Source organism: Sceloporus occidentalis, unplaced genomic scaffold (genome assembly GCF_023333645.1).
Source record: "Sceloporus occidentalis isolate IW3139 unplaced genomic scaffold, rSceOcc1.0.p SCAF_4, whole genome shotgun sequence".
Classification (NCBI taxonomy): domain Eukaryota; kingdom Metazoa; phylum Chordata; class Lepidosauria; order Squamata; family Phrynosomatidae; genus Sceloporus; species Sceloporus occidentalis.
Genome location: NW_028316984.1, coordinates 109,736,180 through 109,753,186, shown reverse-complemented (window position 1 = coordinate 109,753,186; position 17,007 = coordinate 109,736,180). Strand labels below are relative to the sequence as shown.

The following is a 17,007-nucleotide window of genomic DNA, read 5'->3' as shown; positions in this document are numbered from 1 at the left end:
CTTTTTATTCTGAGCAGTCCCTTAATTAAATTTTCCAGAACCCAATGAAAATTGAAGTCCAATGTCTGGAGGGATGCAAATTGCACACCTCTGCACTAAGTTTCAAAAAATTGAAAGGAGACAAATTTCTCTCACAGTGTAATTTCTAAAACATCTTGAAACTGATCTCTATGTTTCATGTAGGATCACTGGAAGATTTTTTGCCATCATATTGTTCCTTCTCTGATACTTCAGATTCCAGTGAATGTCCTGAGGATACCACATTCAGTTCTGTCTATAGGAGTTACACATTTTATTTGTCCATGTTCTTCAAGTGCATGAGGCAACTTTCATGATGTCACAAACCAAATGTGCAATAATATACATTACAGATTGACTTTGTTGTTTGTTGCTGTGTGCCTTCAAGTTGCTTTTGACTTATGTGAACTTATTATGGGGTATTCTTGGCAAGTTTCTTCAGAGGGCATTTGTCATTGTCATCTTCAGAGGTTGAGTGAGTGTGATTTGCCCAAGGTCACCAATGGGTTTACATGGCCAAGCCAGGATTTAAACCATTTCCAGAATTATAATCCAACACTCAAAGCACTACACCACACTGGCTCCAAGGGTGACTGTACTGGCTGCATAATATTTGCCATTAGAATATTATAGTAAATAAAGAAATGCCAGACAGGCATAGGATGGTGGTTTCACCTGGTTACTCCTACTTTCTAAGCTGTTTCATTCATTGTTCCTTGATCACTATTAGATGAAATACAAAGCCTGGCTGTGTCAAGCCACTGTTTCCAATCCATATTTCTTGGAACAAATTTATTAAGGCCTGTAGTCCTTACACATGATTCAGAACTTCATGGGATACCACATTCCTGAGGGAAGAACTTTTCATTGTTTGTAAAAGTATGTGCCAAGTATATAATGGAAATCTACCACTTCTGTGGGTTCTAAAATTCACAAATGCTTTGACAGGCAGAACTGTCGCAGCTGGAGCTTTTCCTCCCACAAAGAAAAAACACTTGGAAAAACTTCACTTATGTAATTTTTAAAGACCCCCACTGCTGTAAAAAACATAAGAGCAGGACCATAAAAGAAGCAGCCATTCCCCTTTTCATCAGCACTTTACAACACTATTTTCCACTTGCTTGATACCAGGAGGAAAAGAGCAAGTATTTTCTTTTGAAATAAAGGACTGGCAGATCAAATCTTTGCCAGGGAAAGAAACATATCCCAGACAATACAGTCACTTACACTGGGAAATAAAAGATTCATTGGACCATCAAATGCATTTTATAAGTAGCACATTTAGTATAAATACACACAAACATTTCTCTAACCAAGCTGGTAATAATGTGAACTGACCTCAGATGGTGATTTGTTTTGTAGTTCTTCTCATAGAGAAGAATGGACATCATGTCCATATCCTCCATCATTTCACAGATGAAAACTTGGACACATATGGCCAAAAAATAGCACAGTGTGGGTCAAGATGGCAAAGGTTATTTGTGAGGATGAACACACAGCCTATGAGAGACTACAGCAATTTGCTTTTGCTTGAGACTATTTGGAAGAGATTGCTCAACCCCTCCTCTCCTATGGCCTCCCCCCCTCCCACTGGGTTAATTGAGTGCAAACTACCTTTGTATTTTGAATTCAGTATGCAGGAATAGAATTAAACTGACAACAGAGGAAGAGGTTGGAACAGCTGAAAAATTGGGACAGCAGAGGATTAATTAGGACTATTTCTGACAAACTGGAACAATTGGAGATTATGCATGCTTTTGTTTATCTCTCTCAAGAGGTGTTGGTCCTAATGAATTCCCAACATCTCTATCTACAACTGTGACATACTGATATGTATATAAAAAAGAAGCCTTGTGACATCTTGAAGACTCATTAAATTAATTTAGTGCAAACTTTTGTGGATTACAGAAATATAACAGATTCATGCTGTCATTTTTATATCTATGCCAAGAAAAACTGAACTTAGTACATTTCTGCATGTCAAGCTGGTATTAAGGAAGATGAATCAAGAGGTGTAAACAGATTAGCACTGTAACTGCCATTGTCCCATAGAGGCTTACACATTTCCTATGCTCCAGGCAGCAAGTGACCCGGAAATCAGGTGATTGGAGTGCAAGAGATGTTGGGTAGTTAATACAGTCTAGGTTAAACACAGGTTATGCAGAAAGATACAAGGGAGGAACAGAGGGTGGTTGCCAGTCAGTTCAGAAGTTGTTACAGCAAGTCAGCAGTCCAGATAACCGAAGCCAGCAAGAAGTAAAACAGAATCATAGATTGCAATAATAATAAATAATAAATAATTTATTTATATTTTCCCACCTCTCCCAAGTGGATCGAGGCGAGATTACAAGCCAGTAAAACACATCAATAAAATGAAATAACAATAAATATTCCATTAAAAACTAACTCTTCATCTTTAACAATAACAGTAAGGTTGTACTATGGTCAGAGAAATGGAGTGATATCTCCTACATAAGGTCAGGTGGGTAAGCTCACTGGAAGAGATCTGTCTTAAGTGCCTTCCTAAATGCCTCTAAGGAGGAAATAAGGCAGGTCTCCTCCAGGAGACTATTCCACAATTTTGGAGCAGCTACAGCAAAAGCTTATTGGGAAGTCGATACAAGTCTGGTTGATTGATATTCTAACAGATTCTTCCCAGTTGTTCTGAGAGTGCAGGGCAGATTATGCAGGGAGAGGTTTTCCTGCAAGAAACTCAGGCACAAGCCATGTAGGACTTTAAAGGTGATAACTAACACTTTGTACTGCATCCAGAAGCTAATCAGCAAGGTTAGGAAAATGCAAATGCCAAAGAGTACTGCCAGTCACCAAGACAGAACAGTTGCAAGCAACAAAGATGCCAGGGAGCTGCTGGGAGATTTAGTGCCAGCTGTCTCAAGACACCAGGTGCTTAATGAGCCAGTGTCTCCTATTTCACAACCACTGGGATAGTCTCTCCTTATCTCTTCCCCAGCCTTGAAATGATGGCAGCATGTCTTCAGCACCCACCACCTCCCATTGGCAAGCAGCCCTCCCCGCCCACTGCCTCAGCACATGTCTCCAAGCTAAGAATGAATTTGGACTCACAGCTGTCAGCGTACCAAAGGTGAGCATACAGAGTATAAATGCAGGGAAAGGCTTCCTTGTACAGATACACTATTTTTGTAAGTTTGTGAAGTGTTCGTAGTAAAGGGGTTTTGCAGGATTTTAGTGTATCCTTTTCTTTAGATATCCAAACTGCATTTCTAAATGTTCAGCTACAATTCTGGAAATTTGGAAACTGAAGGAAAATTTCATTTGGAGGGTCCACAATTCTTATTTGGACAATACCTTCCCCTCCCCATTTATACACCTGTGAGGGTGGTCCAGGGCATCTAGAGAAGCTGAAGACTGCTATAATCAGCCTTGGGGGATGAATGTGGCACCAGGATCTTTCCCAGCCCTGCTGTTGATCCATGCCATGATAGTGAGCAATGACACCTGGAGCTTTATGAGATATGGACAAGGGGGGAAGCAATGCCAAGTCTGAAAGATGCCAAGCTTTCCCTGTTAAATCCAGCCATCCATGGTAAATTCATCAGTTTGCATGTGTCTTAGACTGATGCATCACACTAGACACTTTAGGCAAACAGACTCTAATTGGTAGAACAAATAGAAAACCCTAAGGATGCAATGCTTAATGACATTGCTGGTATTCTATAATGTCTCTACTACTGAAATTACTCATTTCATGGCTGCAGGCAATGCAAGTTAATTTATTTGTATCAATTGCTAAGTTAAAGCATGCACTTCTGACAAGATATACTGTACTGTGCCTGTCTTGGAATATTTCTGACAGTTCAGTTTTTAAATATGGCAAAGCACAACGAGAACAGGGAAATGAACAGGTTGGATCAATGGAAAGAAGTAAAATAAACAGGTGTGATAAGGCCACAAGCTTCTATTCATTTGTACTTATCTTTCACACTACACAGTTAGAGGATTTTGATATCTCGTTAACTGTCATGTCTGCAGACTACAGAATCCTAGAATTTGTAGTAGCGATCTCTGGCATAGGATGCTAAATGTCTCACAAAACTAAGAGCGGGTGTTAAGAGGCTCTTAGCCCGACCTACTTCCCAAAATTGGGTTGTAATTTTGTATAGTAAATTGCCAATTTGCAGGATCATAACTCTAATTTCTGACTTTTTCCTCAGATCATTGATAATTTGTCAGCAAAAAGTTGGGAATTTTTAAATGCTGAGCTGTGGGCTGTCATAAAATTCCTATTCCTGTTCCTGCAGAAGAAAACTCCAAAGGAAATCCCTAAGTGCATGATGCAAACATTGAAAGACAAATGGCCTTTATACTCAACAGTGCAGAAGTAGTGGACCAACTTTGAGACCAAAGATGCAGCAAGGTCTGGAATGCCTTCAGCAGGATGAGCTACTCAAATTATTGAGTGTGTTCATGAAAGATCAGTGAATCTCAGCTAAAACAATTGTTGAAGCATTAGAAATATCCTGGGAACACAATAGGTTTATAATTCATGAGCAGTTGACTATGCAGAAGCTGTCAGCCAAGGGGGTTCCTAAATGTTTGAATGCTGACATTGGAAATTAAGTGGATACCCCCAAGGTGATTTTGCAGCATTTTGAAGAATCTAGTGATATTTTTAATAAAAGAAATGACTTGTCATTGTTGATAAAACATAATTACATCACTATGATCCAGAGACCAAACAACAGTCCTCACAGTGGCAGCACTCTGGTTCGCCACTGTTGAAGAAATTGAAGATTCAAAGGTCATCAGGAAAGGGCATGGTCACAGATTTTTGGGGGGATAAGGAAGGTATTTTAAGACTAATTATGTTCAGAAAAGCCAAACAGTTAATACAGAATACTACCCTAATTTGCTGTTCTGATTAAAGGAGACATTGAATGAAAACTGGTGAGGGAAACTACGGAAAAAAGTGCTCTCTTCTTACGGGACAATGCACTTGCTCACAGGTGCATAGCCAGGTTATGGATGAAAGGTTTTTTCACCCACCCTACTCTTCAGATCTTGCTCTGTCTGATTATTTCCTGTTTCCAGTCTTAAAAAGACTTTGAAAGGAAGGAATTTTTTAATGATTCAGAGGTGATAGCAGCAGCAGAGCAGTATTTCAGTGGCCAGACATTAGAATTATTAATTTTTGAAAGGTTAAAGAAACTTGACAAATGATGTGTCAAATGCATCAAACGTCAGGGTGAATATGTGGAATAGCTTGTAAGTTTCATAGCTATAAGTCATTCCATTCTTGGTCAGGGTGAGACCTTTTCAACACTCCCTTGTACAAAGATTCCATAAAATGGTACCAGGCAACTAAACAGGGCTCATGGTGTTGTCATTGTGTGGTATGAATGAAAGCTACAGCAAATTGAATTAAATTAAGTAAATTAAGATGAACCTGCATAATTGACATCCTGAGGAACTTTTTAACCTAAATCTTCAAGTTACTACAGTCACTGTTGAGTTTCCAAGTATCTCTTTGCCACTCTCAGCCAGAAGAAGAATCCCATTTATCCCAGGTTTAGATATCCCTCAAGCTATTCAAATAAATGAAACTGCATTTTTATATTCTACCTACTAATGCATATCTGATGAGATTTGGGATGATAGTGAATTAAGTCACATTTAATTAGTTTTGTTTTGTACCTTTTAATGGACATGCATTATTACTACAGAGAACAGAATGCTGCCATTTCAAATATTTGCTAAGCTGAACACAAAGTTTTGGCAACAGTGAAATCATGTGTCAGGGTCAAAACTGGTGATTGACTTCTCAAGTCATATCATGGATGTAACTCCAATTCTGGAGCAGGAGAAAGGGATGAAAGTCAAACAGAATTGGATAGTCTTCCAAAGTCTTGAGAGGTTAATTTGTATTCCCTGTGATCATTTGCATGTCATTTAGATAACAGCATAACCCTTTCACATATGCAAACAGGGTTGAATAATTTGGCTGGGAAAGAGGCCCTTTTTGTTCATCAGAGGTTGAAAAGGTTATTTTCTTGAAGTACAACTCCCAGACCAGTACTGGATTGGTCTGGTACTGACCAGCAAGAGGATTCTTGGAGTTATAGTCCTAAGGTCATTTTTCCATTCTCTGCATCCTAACTAAGTATATTTTCAATCAAATCCTTTTTTCGTGTTTTGTTTTGTTTTTTGGTGCTGCATACTGATTTGATGATTTTGATGAAATGTCTAGTACATAATCATAGCCAATTAATTCCTCAGAGAGACACACAGTTATAATATTCTTCTTTTGCCTCAATGTGTGTCACTTCATGTTTCTTTACAGTGATCTTTATTTGCCCTTTTGTTGCCAGATCACTTAGTCTGGACAGTTCGTTTTAAAGCTCTTCACAGTTCACTTGGGAATTTCATTCTCTCCACCAAATCATTTACCATCTCCCCCACAGTCACTTATCTTGTTCATCCCTGACTCCGATTCATTGAAAAATAAACTAAAGGGTATTATTCCTAAAATGCAGATCCATGGGGTGGACAAGGAAACTCCATTCAGGTGATTCCTTAGCTACCTCTTTACTGTACCACTGTTGCTCTCATGGGGTGAAAAATGGAGACATGTATGTATTTTGTGTGCCATCAAATCATTTCCCAATTATGGCAATCCTAAAACAAGCCTATCAGTGTTTTCTTGGCAAGATTTTGTCAGAGGGGGCTTGCCATTGCTTTCCTCTGAGGATGAGAGAGTGTGACTTCCCAAGATCATCTAGTGGGTTTCCCTGGTCAAGTGAGGATTTGAGCCCTGATCGCCTGAAGTCCTAGTCTGACAGTCAAATCTCTACATCATGCTAGCTGTCAACTAAGATATGTACATATACTAAAAAAATCATGAAACTATTGCACATACTCAGTCCTAGCCATTCACATTGCTCTATGCTTATGGTGTTTGTGTGACTGAGCTGTGAGTGGATAGAAATCTATTACTAATATAGTGATAGATTGCTCTGAGATCACACCTATATCATAAAATTCAAGCCTTTCCAATGATCTGAAGTAAAGGAACACCTGTTTCTGCCATTTCTTATATTGGTCAGTAAAGGTGAGTGCTGAATTGTTTTTCAGGAACCCTCCTAGTTTCAATTCTGTCTGGACTTCAAAATAAAACCTTTATCAGTCAGCTATTACTACAGTTCAAAGCCAAAAGAATCTGCCATGGTATAGCATCACAAATTGTCAAACCTGTCTGTTGAACAGATATATGACATAATGAGATAAGTCAGGGATGGAGTTCTCCAGATGTTACAGGATTCCAGCTACTATCACTAAGATGATTACAGCTGATAGGAGCTGCAGTCCAATAATATCTGGAGGGTCACTTGTTTCCCAGTCTTGATACTGACAGTCCAAAGCCCATTTCTTCCAGGCAAGTTTCAGTGCCAAAAACTACCTTATCCCCATGATGCAGAACAAAGGTTTGCTCTGGTCAGTTACTCCTTACTGCTGATGTTGCCTTCTAATTCAGTTTGCAAGAGCAAGCTTGAGCCTTCTCTCACCTGGATTATTATTATTATTATTATTATTATTATTATTATTATTAACCTTTATTTATAAAGCGCTGTAAATTTGTGTGTGTGTGTGTGTGTGTGTGTGTGTGTGTGTGTGAAGATACACTGTAAAGTTCCATGCAAGCAGAAGTTTCAAAGTTGCTGTCTCTCATAATTCTATTTTTAGCTGATGTAGACACCTCCTCTAAGTTGGAAACATTTTATCTGGGAAAGAGTGGGAAAGCTGTATCAGGAATATCTGTGGACAGATGTGATTCAGATAATTGCCCTGTCATAGACAGTCCACTTTCTGGTCAAAGTGGGACTAAAGGCTACTACCCATATCCCTCTCAGGGTGAGGTACCTATTAAAATGGTCCTCCCTCTAAAGCTGATGGAACCAAAAAGGTTCCAGGAAGCTCTAGAGATATTTATGATTGGGAACAACAGTGATTCTGTTGAAGCTTGGGTTGATACCTGGAATACTATCACTCCTGAGCATCCTTTCCAGCCTGTTTCAAATAAAAAACCATGGTACACGGAAAATCTCCATCAAATGAAGCAGGCTGCATAACGACTAGAGCACCACTAGCGGAAACATCAATGCTTATTTGACAAGGCACACCATAGAAACTCATTGGATTCTATAGTTTTTTGTGGGTTTTTTGGGCTATGTCGCCATGTTCTAGAAGAGTTTCTTTCTGATGTTTCGCCAGCATCTGTGGCTGGTATCTTCAGAAAGAAACTCTGCTAGAACATGGCCACATAGCCCAAAAAACCCACAAAAAACTATGGATGCCGGCCATGAAAGCCTTCGACTTTTCATTGGATTCTTATGGAGTGGCAATAGATGCAGCAAAACATTCTTTCCATGCTGCAGATTCTCCTCCAGCAGAGCTGTTGGTTAAAGACCCTAACCCAATTATCTCCCACCCTGAACCCTTTATTGGAACCAACTAAAGCCTGCTGTGATGCCTTTAATGACTTTTTCATGGATAAAATCTCTCAGATAAGAGTTGATCTGGATGCAGGCATTCTAACAGAAACAGTAAGAGAGGTGTCCAGTGACTCCATGGACTATGTTAAACTGGATCATTTTGAGTTTGTAAATACTGATGAAGTAGAAGCTTCTTGGAAGTGTAAGGAGGACAATGTGTCATCTCAATCTTTGCCCATTGTGGCTGACCGCCCAGGGAGGAGCTGCAACAAAAATATTATTACAACACATAATCAATGCAACCTTCAAGAGGGAATATTTCCATCAAAACTAAAATAAGCGATAGTTAGACCGCTTTTGGAAAAACCCTCCCTAGATTCCTTGGTGAGAAACAATTACAGGTCAGTCTCCCTTTTACCATTCTTGGGCAAGGTGATCAAAAGGGCAGTTGCCTTCCAGCTCTAGGGTGTCTTGGATGAAGCTGATTATCTGGACCCATTTCAAACCAGCTTCAGGTGGGATACAGAGTTGAGACAGCCATGGCCACCTTAGTCAATTATCTCTATCTGGGTACTGACAGGGGAATTGTGACCCTGTTAGTGCTCTTAGACATATCAGTGGCCTTCAATACCATTGACCATGGTATCCTTCTAGAACGCCTGAGGGAGTTGGGTATTGGGGGCACTGTGCTCCAGTGGCTCCATTCCTACCTCTCGGGCAGATTCCAGATGGTGATGGTGGGGGACAGCTGCTCTTCCAAGAGGGAGCTGACATCTGGCATCCTTCAGGGTGCCATTCTGTCCCCCATTCTGTTTAACATTTACATGAAGGAGCTAGTAGAGATCATCCGGAGACAGGGGGTGTGGTGTCATCAGTACGCTGATGACACCCAAATCTATTTCTCTATGTCTCCGGCTGCTGCAGTGACTAAGGATGGCATCTCTCCTCTGGATGCCTGCCTTGGGTCGTTAATGGGATGAATGAGGGAAAACAAACTCAAGTTGAATCCAGAGAAAACGGAAGTACTCGCGATAGGTTCTCCAAATCCAGGGATGGAGATTTGTCAACCAATCCTGGACGGGGTCACACTTCCCCTAAAGGATGAAGTTTGCAGTTTGGGAGTATTCCTGGATCCACCTTAACAGGTATCATCTCAATTGGATGCGATGGCTAGGAATGCTTGGTACCAACTTCGGTTGATATGCCAACTGCACCCCTACCTGGACAAAAAGGATCTTGAAATAGTGGGACATGCACTAGTAATCTCTCATTTAGATTTCTGTAATGTGTTCTACTTGGGGCTACCTCTGTACCAAGTTCAGAAGCTTAAATTGGTTCAAAATGCATCAGCCAAACTGGTCACTGGAACATCTATGTAAAAATCTGGACCAGATTCATTGCCTCCCTGGCAAGGAAGCAACCAGCTGCTACTACTCCCCAAAGAACAGGAATTCATTCATTAAAGGCCAGTATAGGACAGTCAAAGCTACATGTCTGACCAAATTATAAACAGAAACCACATTAAAAGAAAAAGGACACAAGAGAAGCCATTAATTAGAGGCACAGTCTTCAAAAACCCTCAGTTGTGTTTTGATACTGGACAGACTGTGCCTTGTGCTTAGAGCAGCAAATGCCAAGGAAGTCACAGGAGAGTCAGAAGGAGGAGAGTGCAGTAAAGTTCTAAAGTTGCTGACAAGAAACAAGCAGTTAGGAAGAACAAAGCCAAGGGAGTAGAGAGAGAAACATTGTACACCTTTATAGGTGGTCAAAGGGGTGAGGAATTGAGGAAAGTCATACACATGCAAGTTTGTCAATCTGCTGTCTTCCACAATTTTTCTCCTCTGCAGCTGGAAGATTTATAATGGCCTGACCTTGACTAGGGATGTAATTTTTCACTAAGTTTCTTCTCAAAGGAAGCAATGAGTAATTTTAGCAATTTTCCTCTCACTGTTAGAAAGCCTTTGAAAACCAGAGTTTTCGAAGACTGTAACTTGGAACTCATTATGTACAACATTTGCATGTGGTTGGAAACAGTTCTCTCTCTGTAGAAGATAACATTTCCTGTGTAGAAAATGCAGGAAATCACCCATGTGTGAATTTTGTGTAGAGTAAGTCCACAAATTTAGCATCTTTTTCCCCCCACAGGAAACAGCTTTTTTTCTGTACGGGGAATCATATTTATGGGCAGAAATTTAATTTTTGTCATTGAAAATACTTTCCCTGTGCAGAAAGTGCTGTTTCTGCACAAACAGACCCAACATGTAGATTTTGTGTAGAATAATTCCAAAATTTCATAGAATCTTTTGAGTCCAAAATTCTTTTCAGCAGGGTTTCTTGATTAAAAAAAAAATTAAAAATATTTTTTAAAAATATTCTTTCCATGCCTAAGCTTGACAAGCAGGTGGCTAACAGCCTGGCATCTGGTAATCAGTGCACAAAGTGGTAGATACACCTCTGCTCATATCTAACTTGCCATTGTCATACTGTACAAAGAAAAGAGGTCTTTTTCCAGCATCTGCTTGCTCTGATTGAAGTGAAGCTTCATTGTCCAGATAGTCTGCATTGCTTGTGCCAGCTCTTGATCATCCAGGCCAAGGTGGAAGGCTGTCTTCCTGGTCTGAATCCTCTTTATCAGATACCAAAGTGTTATTTATGGTAGACTGGTGGGGAAAAAAGGAAAAAAGCAAAGCAAAGAAAGAAAAAAGTCTTTCATGATGATGATGATGAGGAGGAGGAGGAGGAGGAGGAGGAGGAGGAGGAGGAAGAAAAGGAGGAGTCACAAATCAAGTCTGAGGAAAGCAGCAAAATAACATTGAAACACAAATGTCTCTGAGAACATTGACTAGCTTATCCATAAAAACTAAATAAGCTAATTATGTCATCTTTCAACAGCTAGTTGAAAAGCAATCTACTGGCAAATCTGACTGGCAACAGTACTTTGCAGCTTCGCTCTACCTGGTGTTCTCTGCACTGAACAGGACTGACTCTGCTTAGCTTTCAAAGCTAGATGAACTCAAATGTATTTAGGGTGGTATGTTTTAGGGTACTGTGTTGGAAACTAGGCCCTTTCATACTACATAGTTCTAGTACTATGATTCTGCTCTGACTGTCAGGGATGCATCCTCTGGAATCTGTTGTTTGCTGAGATACCAGAACTCTCTAGCTGAGAATTTAAAACTGCCCCTACCTAAACTGGGCCCTTACCAAATCCTAGGATCCCATAGGATGTTGCTGTGGCAGTAAAAGTGGATAAACTCTGGTTGTCAGGGCCAGATTCTCAGAGCATTTTGTATTTTTAAAGGTTGCCAAAAAAGAAAATAGGGCTCCAGCTTCTTCCATCATGATAGCACACTGGAAAGGGAAAAAAATTAAATAAATTGGCTAAACTTACCATTCTATCAATTTTTTTAAAAGATTCAGGAGATCTCTGAGCATCTGGCCATGGCATCCTTCCCAAGCATTCCACTGGCGAATGCAGGCACATCCTTGTTCATTCCTGTATACTTTTCTTCCTGACCAAAAGGCCTAGAATTAAGAAAGTTAACCTCACTAACCTTTCAAATAAATCTTTTTTCTTTATCTGACAGGTGAACCCTGTGGGGCTTTGGAAAATTTAGCATGACTGTGCTCAATCACTGTACATTTTAACTCCTAAAAACCATTATTCAGTTTCAACAGCAGGTCTGATCTGTCTTTGTTCTCTCTCAATAAATCCTCTTCCATGAAAACAGCTTTGTTTACCAGACCGGACTCTGAGGTGGCATCTCTATACGGTTAAAAAGGCATAGAATGGAACATTCCACCAGGTTCATTCCCACCCCCATTATTTTAATTCCTCTGATGGAAAGAGATAGGCATCTTGAAATTCTTTCTCCTACATAACCCTTAAAGGCAAAGAAGTGTATTGGTGGACTGTACTTTTTGTTGTTGTGTGCCTTTAAGTCATTTCTGACTTGTGGTGGTCCTAAAGTGAGCCTATCACAGGGTTTTCTTGGTAAGATTTCTTTGAAGTGGGGGAGAGAGTTACCATTGCCTTCCTTTGAGGCTGAGAGAGTGCAGCTTGCCCAAGGCCACCGACTTGCCTTCCATGGCTGAGTGGAGATTGAAAGCCTGGTCTTCAGAGGCACAGTCCAATACCCAAACTACAATACCACACTGGTTCTCTTAAAAAGCTTAATAGAAAGATTGTACCTTTGATGTAGCTTCAATTAACTTTTCTTTTTATTTCAAAGACTCAGGGTAATCTCTTTGTAGGCAGAACTCAACACTATTTATTTATTTATCTATCTCCTACCTCATTCTCAAATTGTGGTTGCACATAAGATTCTCCTTCCACCCAGTTTATTATCAGTCAAACTGTGAGGTAGGTCAGGCTGAAAAGCAGATCTGGACCAAAAGCAGCTAATGCTATATCTGAGTGGTGACTAGAACCTGGGCTGGAACTGCCTGTTCCAATTTGTTAATTCAGTTTGGAGAAGTTACTTTTTTTTTTGGACAACTCTCCAGATCCCACATTCTGGAACATGTAATCCAAAAAAGTATCTTTTATGAATTCTGCTCAAACCACAATACCACATCGGCTCTGAACCATTATGTGTTTTGTTATGCAAGGCAAATGACTTTGAAATTATTTTTGTCTTGGATCTAAATTCTGTGTGAGTTCTCTATTTCTTAAAAATGAGTTCATGAGTTCTAGTTCATTGCTCAGCCATTAGTGCTTTACTGTACTACACATACACATATATTGAAGTATGTACTTAAACAATGTCAGATAACACAATTCCCTTGGTCTAAATCCAATTAACATCTCCAGCCACACTAGACTAATAGAATCATTTAATGTGAATCAAGTGTTGAATGGTTAATCAACAGTTATGCAAATTCTGCTAATTCACTGGGTCTACCCAAATTGGCACTAGTGGTGGGATTTAGGCTCAGCTAGCTTCAGAGGATGGCAGTGACAAACCCCCTCTGAAGCAACTTGCCAAGAAAACCCTTTGCCTTAGGGTTACCAGAAATCGGAAATGACTGGAAGGCATGCAGCAACAACTACTACTGAGTAATACTTGCCTTAAAAAAAACCTGTCAAATTAATGGGGTCTCCATAGGTTGACTGGAGACTTGAAGGCACAAAAGTACTGTACTAAAACTATTGCAAGAAGTTTGCTGCATTGTTAACTTTAAAAGAACCCTTGCTGTATCAACAGATATTGCTGTATCTGTCACCTTCCGGCCTGAGAGGGAGTGACCAGGCAGGCCCAGCTCTATCAGTGCTAACCTGAAGAATAAGAGCCCTACTTCCATGATAACTATCATCCTTCGGCCTGTGAGGGAGGGCACAGGCAGGCCCAGCTCCATCAGTGCTAGCCTGAAGAAGAAGAACCCTCCCTCCAGTCCATCTGCCTTGGTCCAGGCCTCAGAGGGAGAGAATAACCACTGGACCTCATCCCTTTCCTGCCACCATTCCCTTCTCCTTTTGTGTCGTGCCTTTTAAATTGTAAGCTTGAGAGCAGGGAACCGTCTAATTAAAAATAATAATTGTAAGCCACTCTGATAGCCTTTAGGGCTGAAATCCTACATGCTAACTAGGCACTTAATCTGTGGGATGCATTCCTCCAAGAAGGGGTAATGGTCACCGATATAGACAAACGAACTGAACAAATTCATGGAAGATGTGGCATTCTCTGGCTACTAGTCTTTATGAATATATAGTCCCAGTGACAGCATGCCCCTCTGTATATGTGTTAATAGGGGACTCTGTATAATATCTGCAAGACTGGTGTTTAGCTTATGGGCTTCCTAGGGGCAACTGGTTGACTACTATGTGAACAGAATGCTGAACCAGATTGGCTCCTCTCACATTTTAATACTCTTAAATCCCCACTTTGCCTGTGTGTGTGTACTAAAAGAATGGGGATGAAATGGGCAACATGTTTTCTGTGGGTTTGGTGGAAGGGGCTGTATTACCATCCTAACTGTACATACGGTGGGGTGCTATAGGGCTAGGCCAAATCATTTCACCACCCAATGAAAAGGACATGATGGTGTTTCCCCAATAGTTTTGACAGGGGCAGCTGACTATTCTGGGGGATCCAGGACTACAAAGGGGGCGAGTAGAAGGAATGGGTGAGGGGCTCTCACAACTGCCCCAAGCACCTGCCACCTTAGTCTTGCCCAACTGTAGGCCAAGTCCAGTTGTATTTGGCCACCTCTCCACCGGTTGTGATACTTGCTTACCCCAGATTGGTTTGGGGGCTGCAGGATGTTAGTTTCCAAGAACTGCTGGTTTTCATATCAAATCTTGCACTAGTGCTTCAAATTTGGGAAAATCTCTGTGTGTGGCATTCAGTGATAAAACCTTTGGTTGTTGTTGTTTTATAGCTGATGTAAATCCTTTCCAAAAAGCCCTAGAAAGTAACCCAGAGAACCGGTGAATATAGTACTGTACAATCTCAGGCTGCATCCACAATCCATGGATTGCTGCTTCAGTTGCACACCTTTCGCCTCCGGGCATCTCCTCCCTCCCTTCCTCCCTGCTTCTTCGTCTCTCGATGCTGCTCAAGTTGCTCCTTCAGAAACTTCCACGCGGGGACCTGGAGGCCAAGGGAGCCTGTCTGTCTGTCTGTGTCTCCAAACGGGGAGTCTCACATCTGGGGCTTTCTCTCTGCATCGTTGTTCATCGATCCTCCTGAGGAATTCCCCCTTTTTCTTCGCCCAGAGGGAGGGCCAGCATAGCATCGTGGTTTGAGTGTTGGACTAGGACTCTGGAGACCAGGGTCTGAATCCCGGCTCAGCCAGGAAACCCACTGGGTGACCTTGGCCAAGTCACACTCCGCCTCAAAGGAGGGCCATGGCAAACCCTCCTGAAGAAACTTGCCTAGGAAACCCCATGACAGCTTCACCTCAGGGTCGCCATAAATAAGAATGGCAACGGGTGGCAATGACAAACCCTTTCTGAAGAAATTTGTCTAGAAAACCCCATGACAGGTTCACTTTAGGGTCGCCATAAGTCAGAATGCCAATGGGCGGCCATGAGAAACCCTTCTGAAGGATGGCCATGACAAACCCCTCTGGAGAAACTGGCCGAGGAGACCCCATGCCAGCTTCGCCATAAGTAGGAAACAACTTGAAGGCGCACAACGACGACGACGACAACAACACACAGCGAGAATAAATTGCCCAGAGAGGAGTGTGTTTCAGTCTGTGTGTGTGTGGAAGAAATGAGAGTTTGGGGCAGAGCCTTGTCAGCTGCCCCTCTTCCTCCGCAGCCAGAGTTGTCTACAGACTTCTCGACCGGAATGTCAGGGGATTCATTCCAAGGCGCTTCCCTTCGAGCCAGGGGCTGGGAACACACACACACACACACACACACAGAGTGGCACGGAGAAGACGTGTGTGTCTTCTGCCCCCCCCCCCCTTGCCAGCCCCCTTGGCTCTCCTCTCCCTCCGAGCCCCGAGGCTGGAGCTCGCCTGAGGAAACCCCAGCGACGCTTGGAAACACAGCCCCACTCCGCTGCCGGCTTCTTCCCTTCGCATCTCTCCCAAGCGCCCCCGCCTGTCCTTCCTTCCTTCCTTCCTTCCTTCCTTCCTTCCTTCCTTCCTTCCCTTTTTCTCTCTTTCACTTTCACAACCCTCCTCCTCCCCACTACAGGCTGCGGGAGGGAAGGAGGGGGAAACACACCCCCCCCCCCACAAACACACCCAGAGAGAGACACACACCCCTCGGTGGGCTCCCCAGCTGACTGGAGGGCTGCGGGTTCCCAAAGCAGCGGAGGAGGAGGGAGTTGGCGGGCTTTCCCCAGCCATGCCTTGTGCCATGTCCCTGGGCTGATACTTCCCCCTCTTCCTCCTCCGATCATTATTATTATTACTACCTTGAAGCCACCGCCAGAGGAAGGGGGAAACAAACCGGAGAGAGAGAGAGAGAGAGAGAGAGAACCCATTGAGGGGGGTTTGGGGTTGAAACTTGTCCCTGCTGCGGAGGAGGCAGCGGAGGCGTCGGGGATGCCGAGGATGGGGCTCTCCTGGTGGCTCCGGGTCCCGGCTGGCTCCGGGGGCTCCTTGGCGGGGCTGGCGGCCTGGTGGTGCTGCTGGGCTTTCCCGGCGGTGGCCCTGGCGGCCTCTTTCCCGGACGACACCTTGGAGCGAGCCGCCGCCAAGTCCGAGGGCTACTGCAGCCGGATCCTGCGAGCCCAAGGCACCCGCCGCGAGGGCTACAACGAGTTCAGCCTCCGCCTCGAAGGGGACCCGGAGCTCTACAAGCCCGGCAGCAGCTACAGGGGTAAGCCTCCCACGCCCGGCCGGGATCGGGATCTCTCGCTCTCTTTCTGGCTGTGTTGTGTGGTTGTGTTGCCTTGTGTCCCAGACGTCGCAAAAATGGAGGATCCTTCCAGGAAAACGCAAAATGTAGAAATGTTCGGGGGAAAGGAGGACCCCTGCGCGGAGCCCCACAACATACTCCAACTCCCAGAATTCCATAGCCTTGAGCCAGAAAAAAGAGTTAAAGCGGTACTAAACCGGG

The 17,007-nt window shown here is 42.7% G+C and overlaps 1 protein-coding gene across 1 annotated transcript in view; it reads left to right on the top strand.

The window, feature by feature from the left end:
- The first annotated feature begins 15,961 nt into the window (after positions 1–15,961).
- The window catches only part of LOC149314495 (spondin-1), a 437,456-nt gene continuing 436,410 nt past the window's right edge, over positions 15,962–17,007 (top strand). The window contains exon 1 of the mRNA XM_089521249.1: positions 15,962–16,767. Within this exon, the coding sequence (XP_089377375.1) occupies positions 16,491–16,767 (277 nt within the window). The 5' untranslated portion in view covers positions 15,962–16,490. The remainder of the gene's footprint in view (positions 16,768–17,007) is intronic.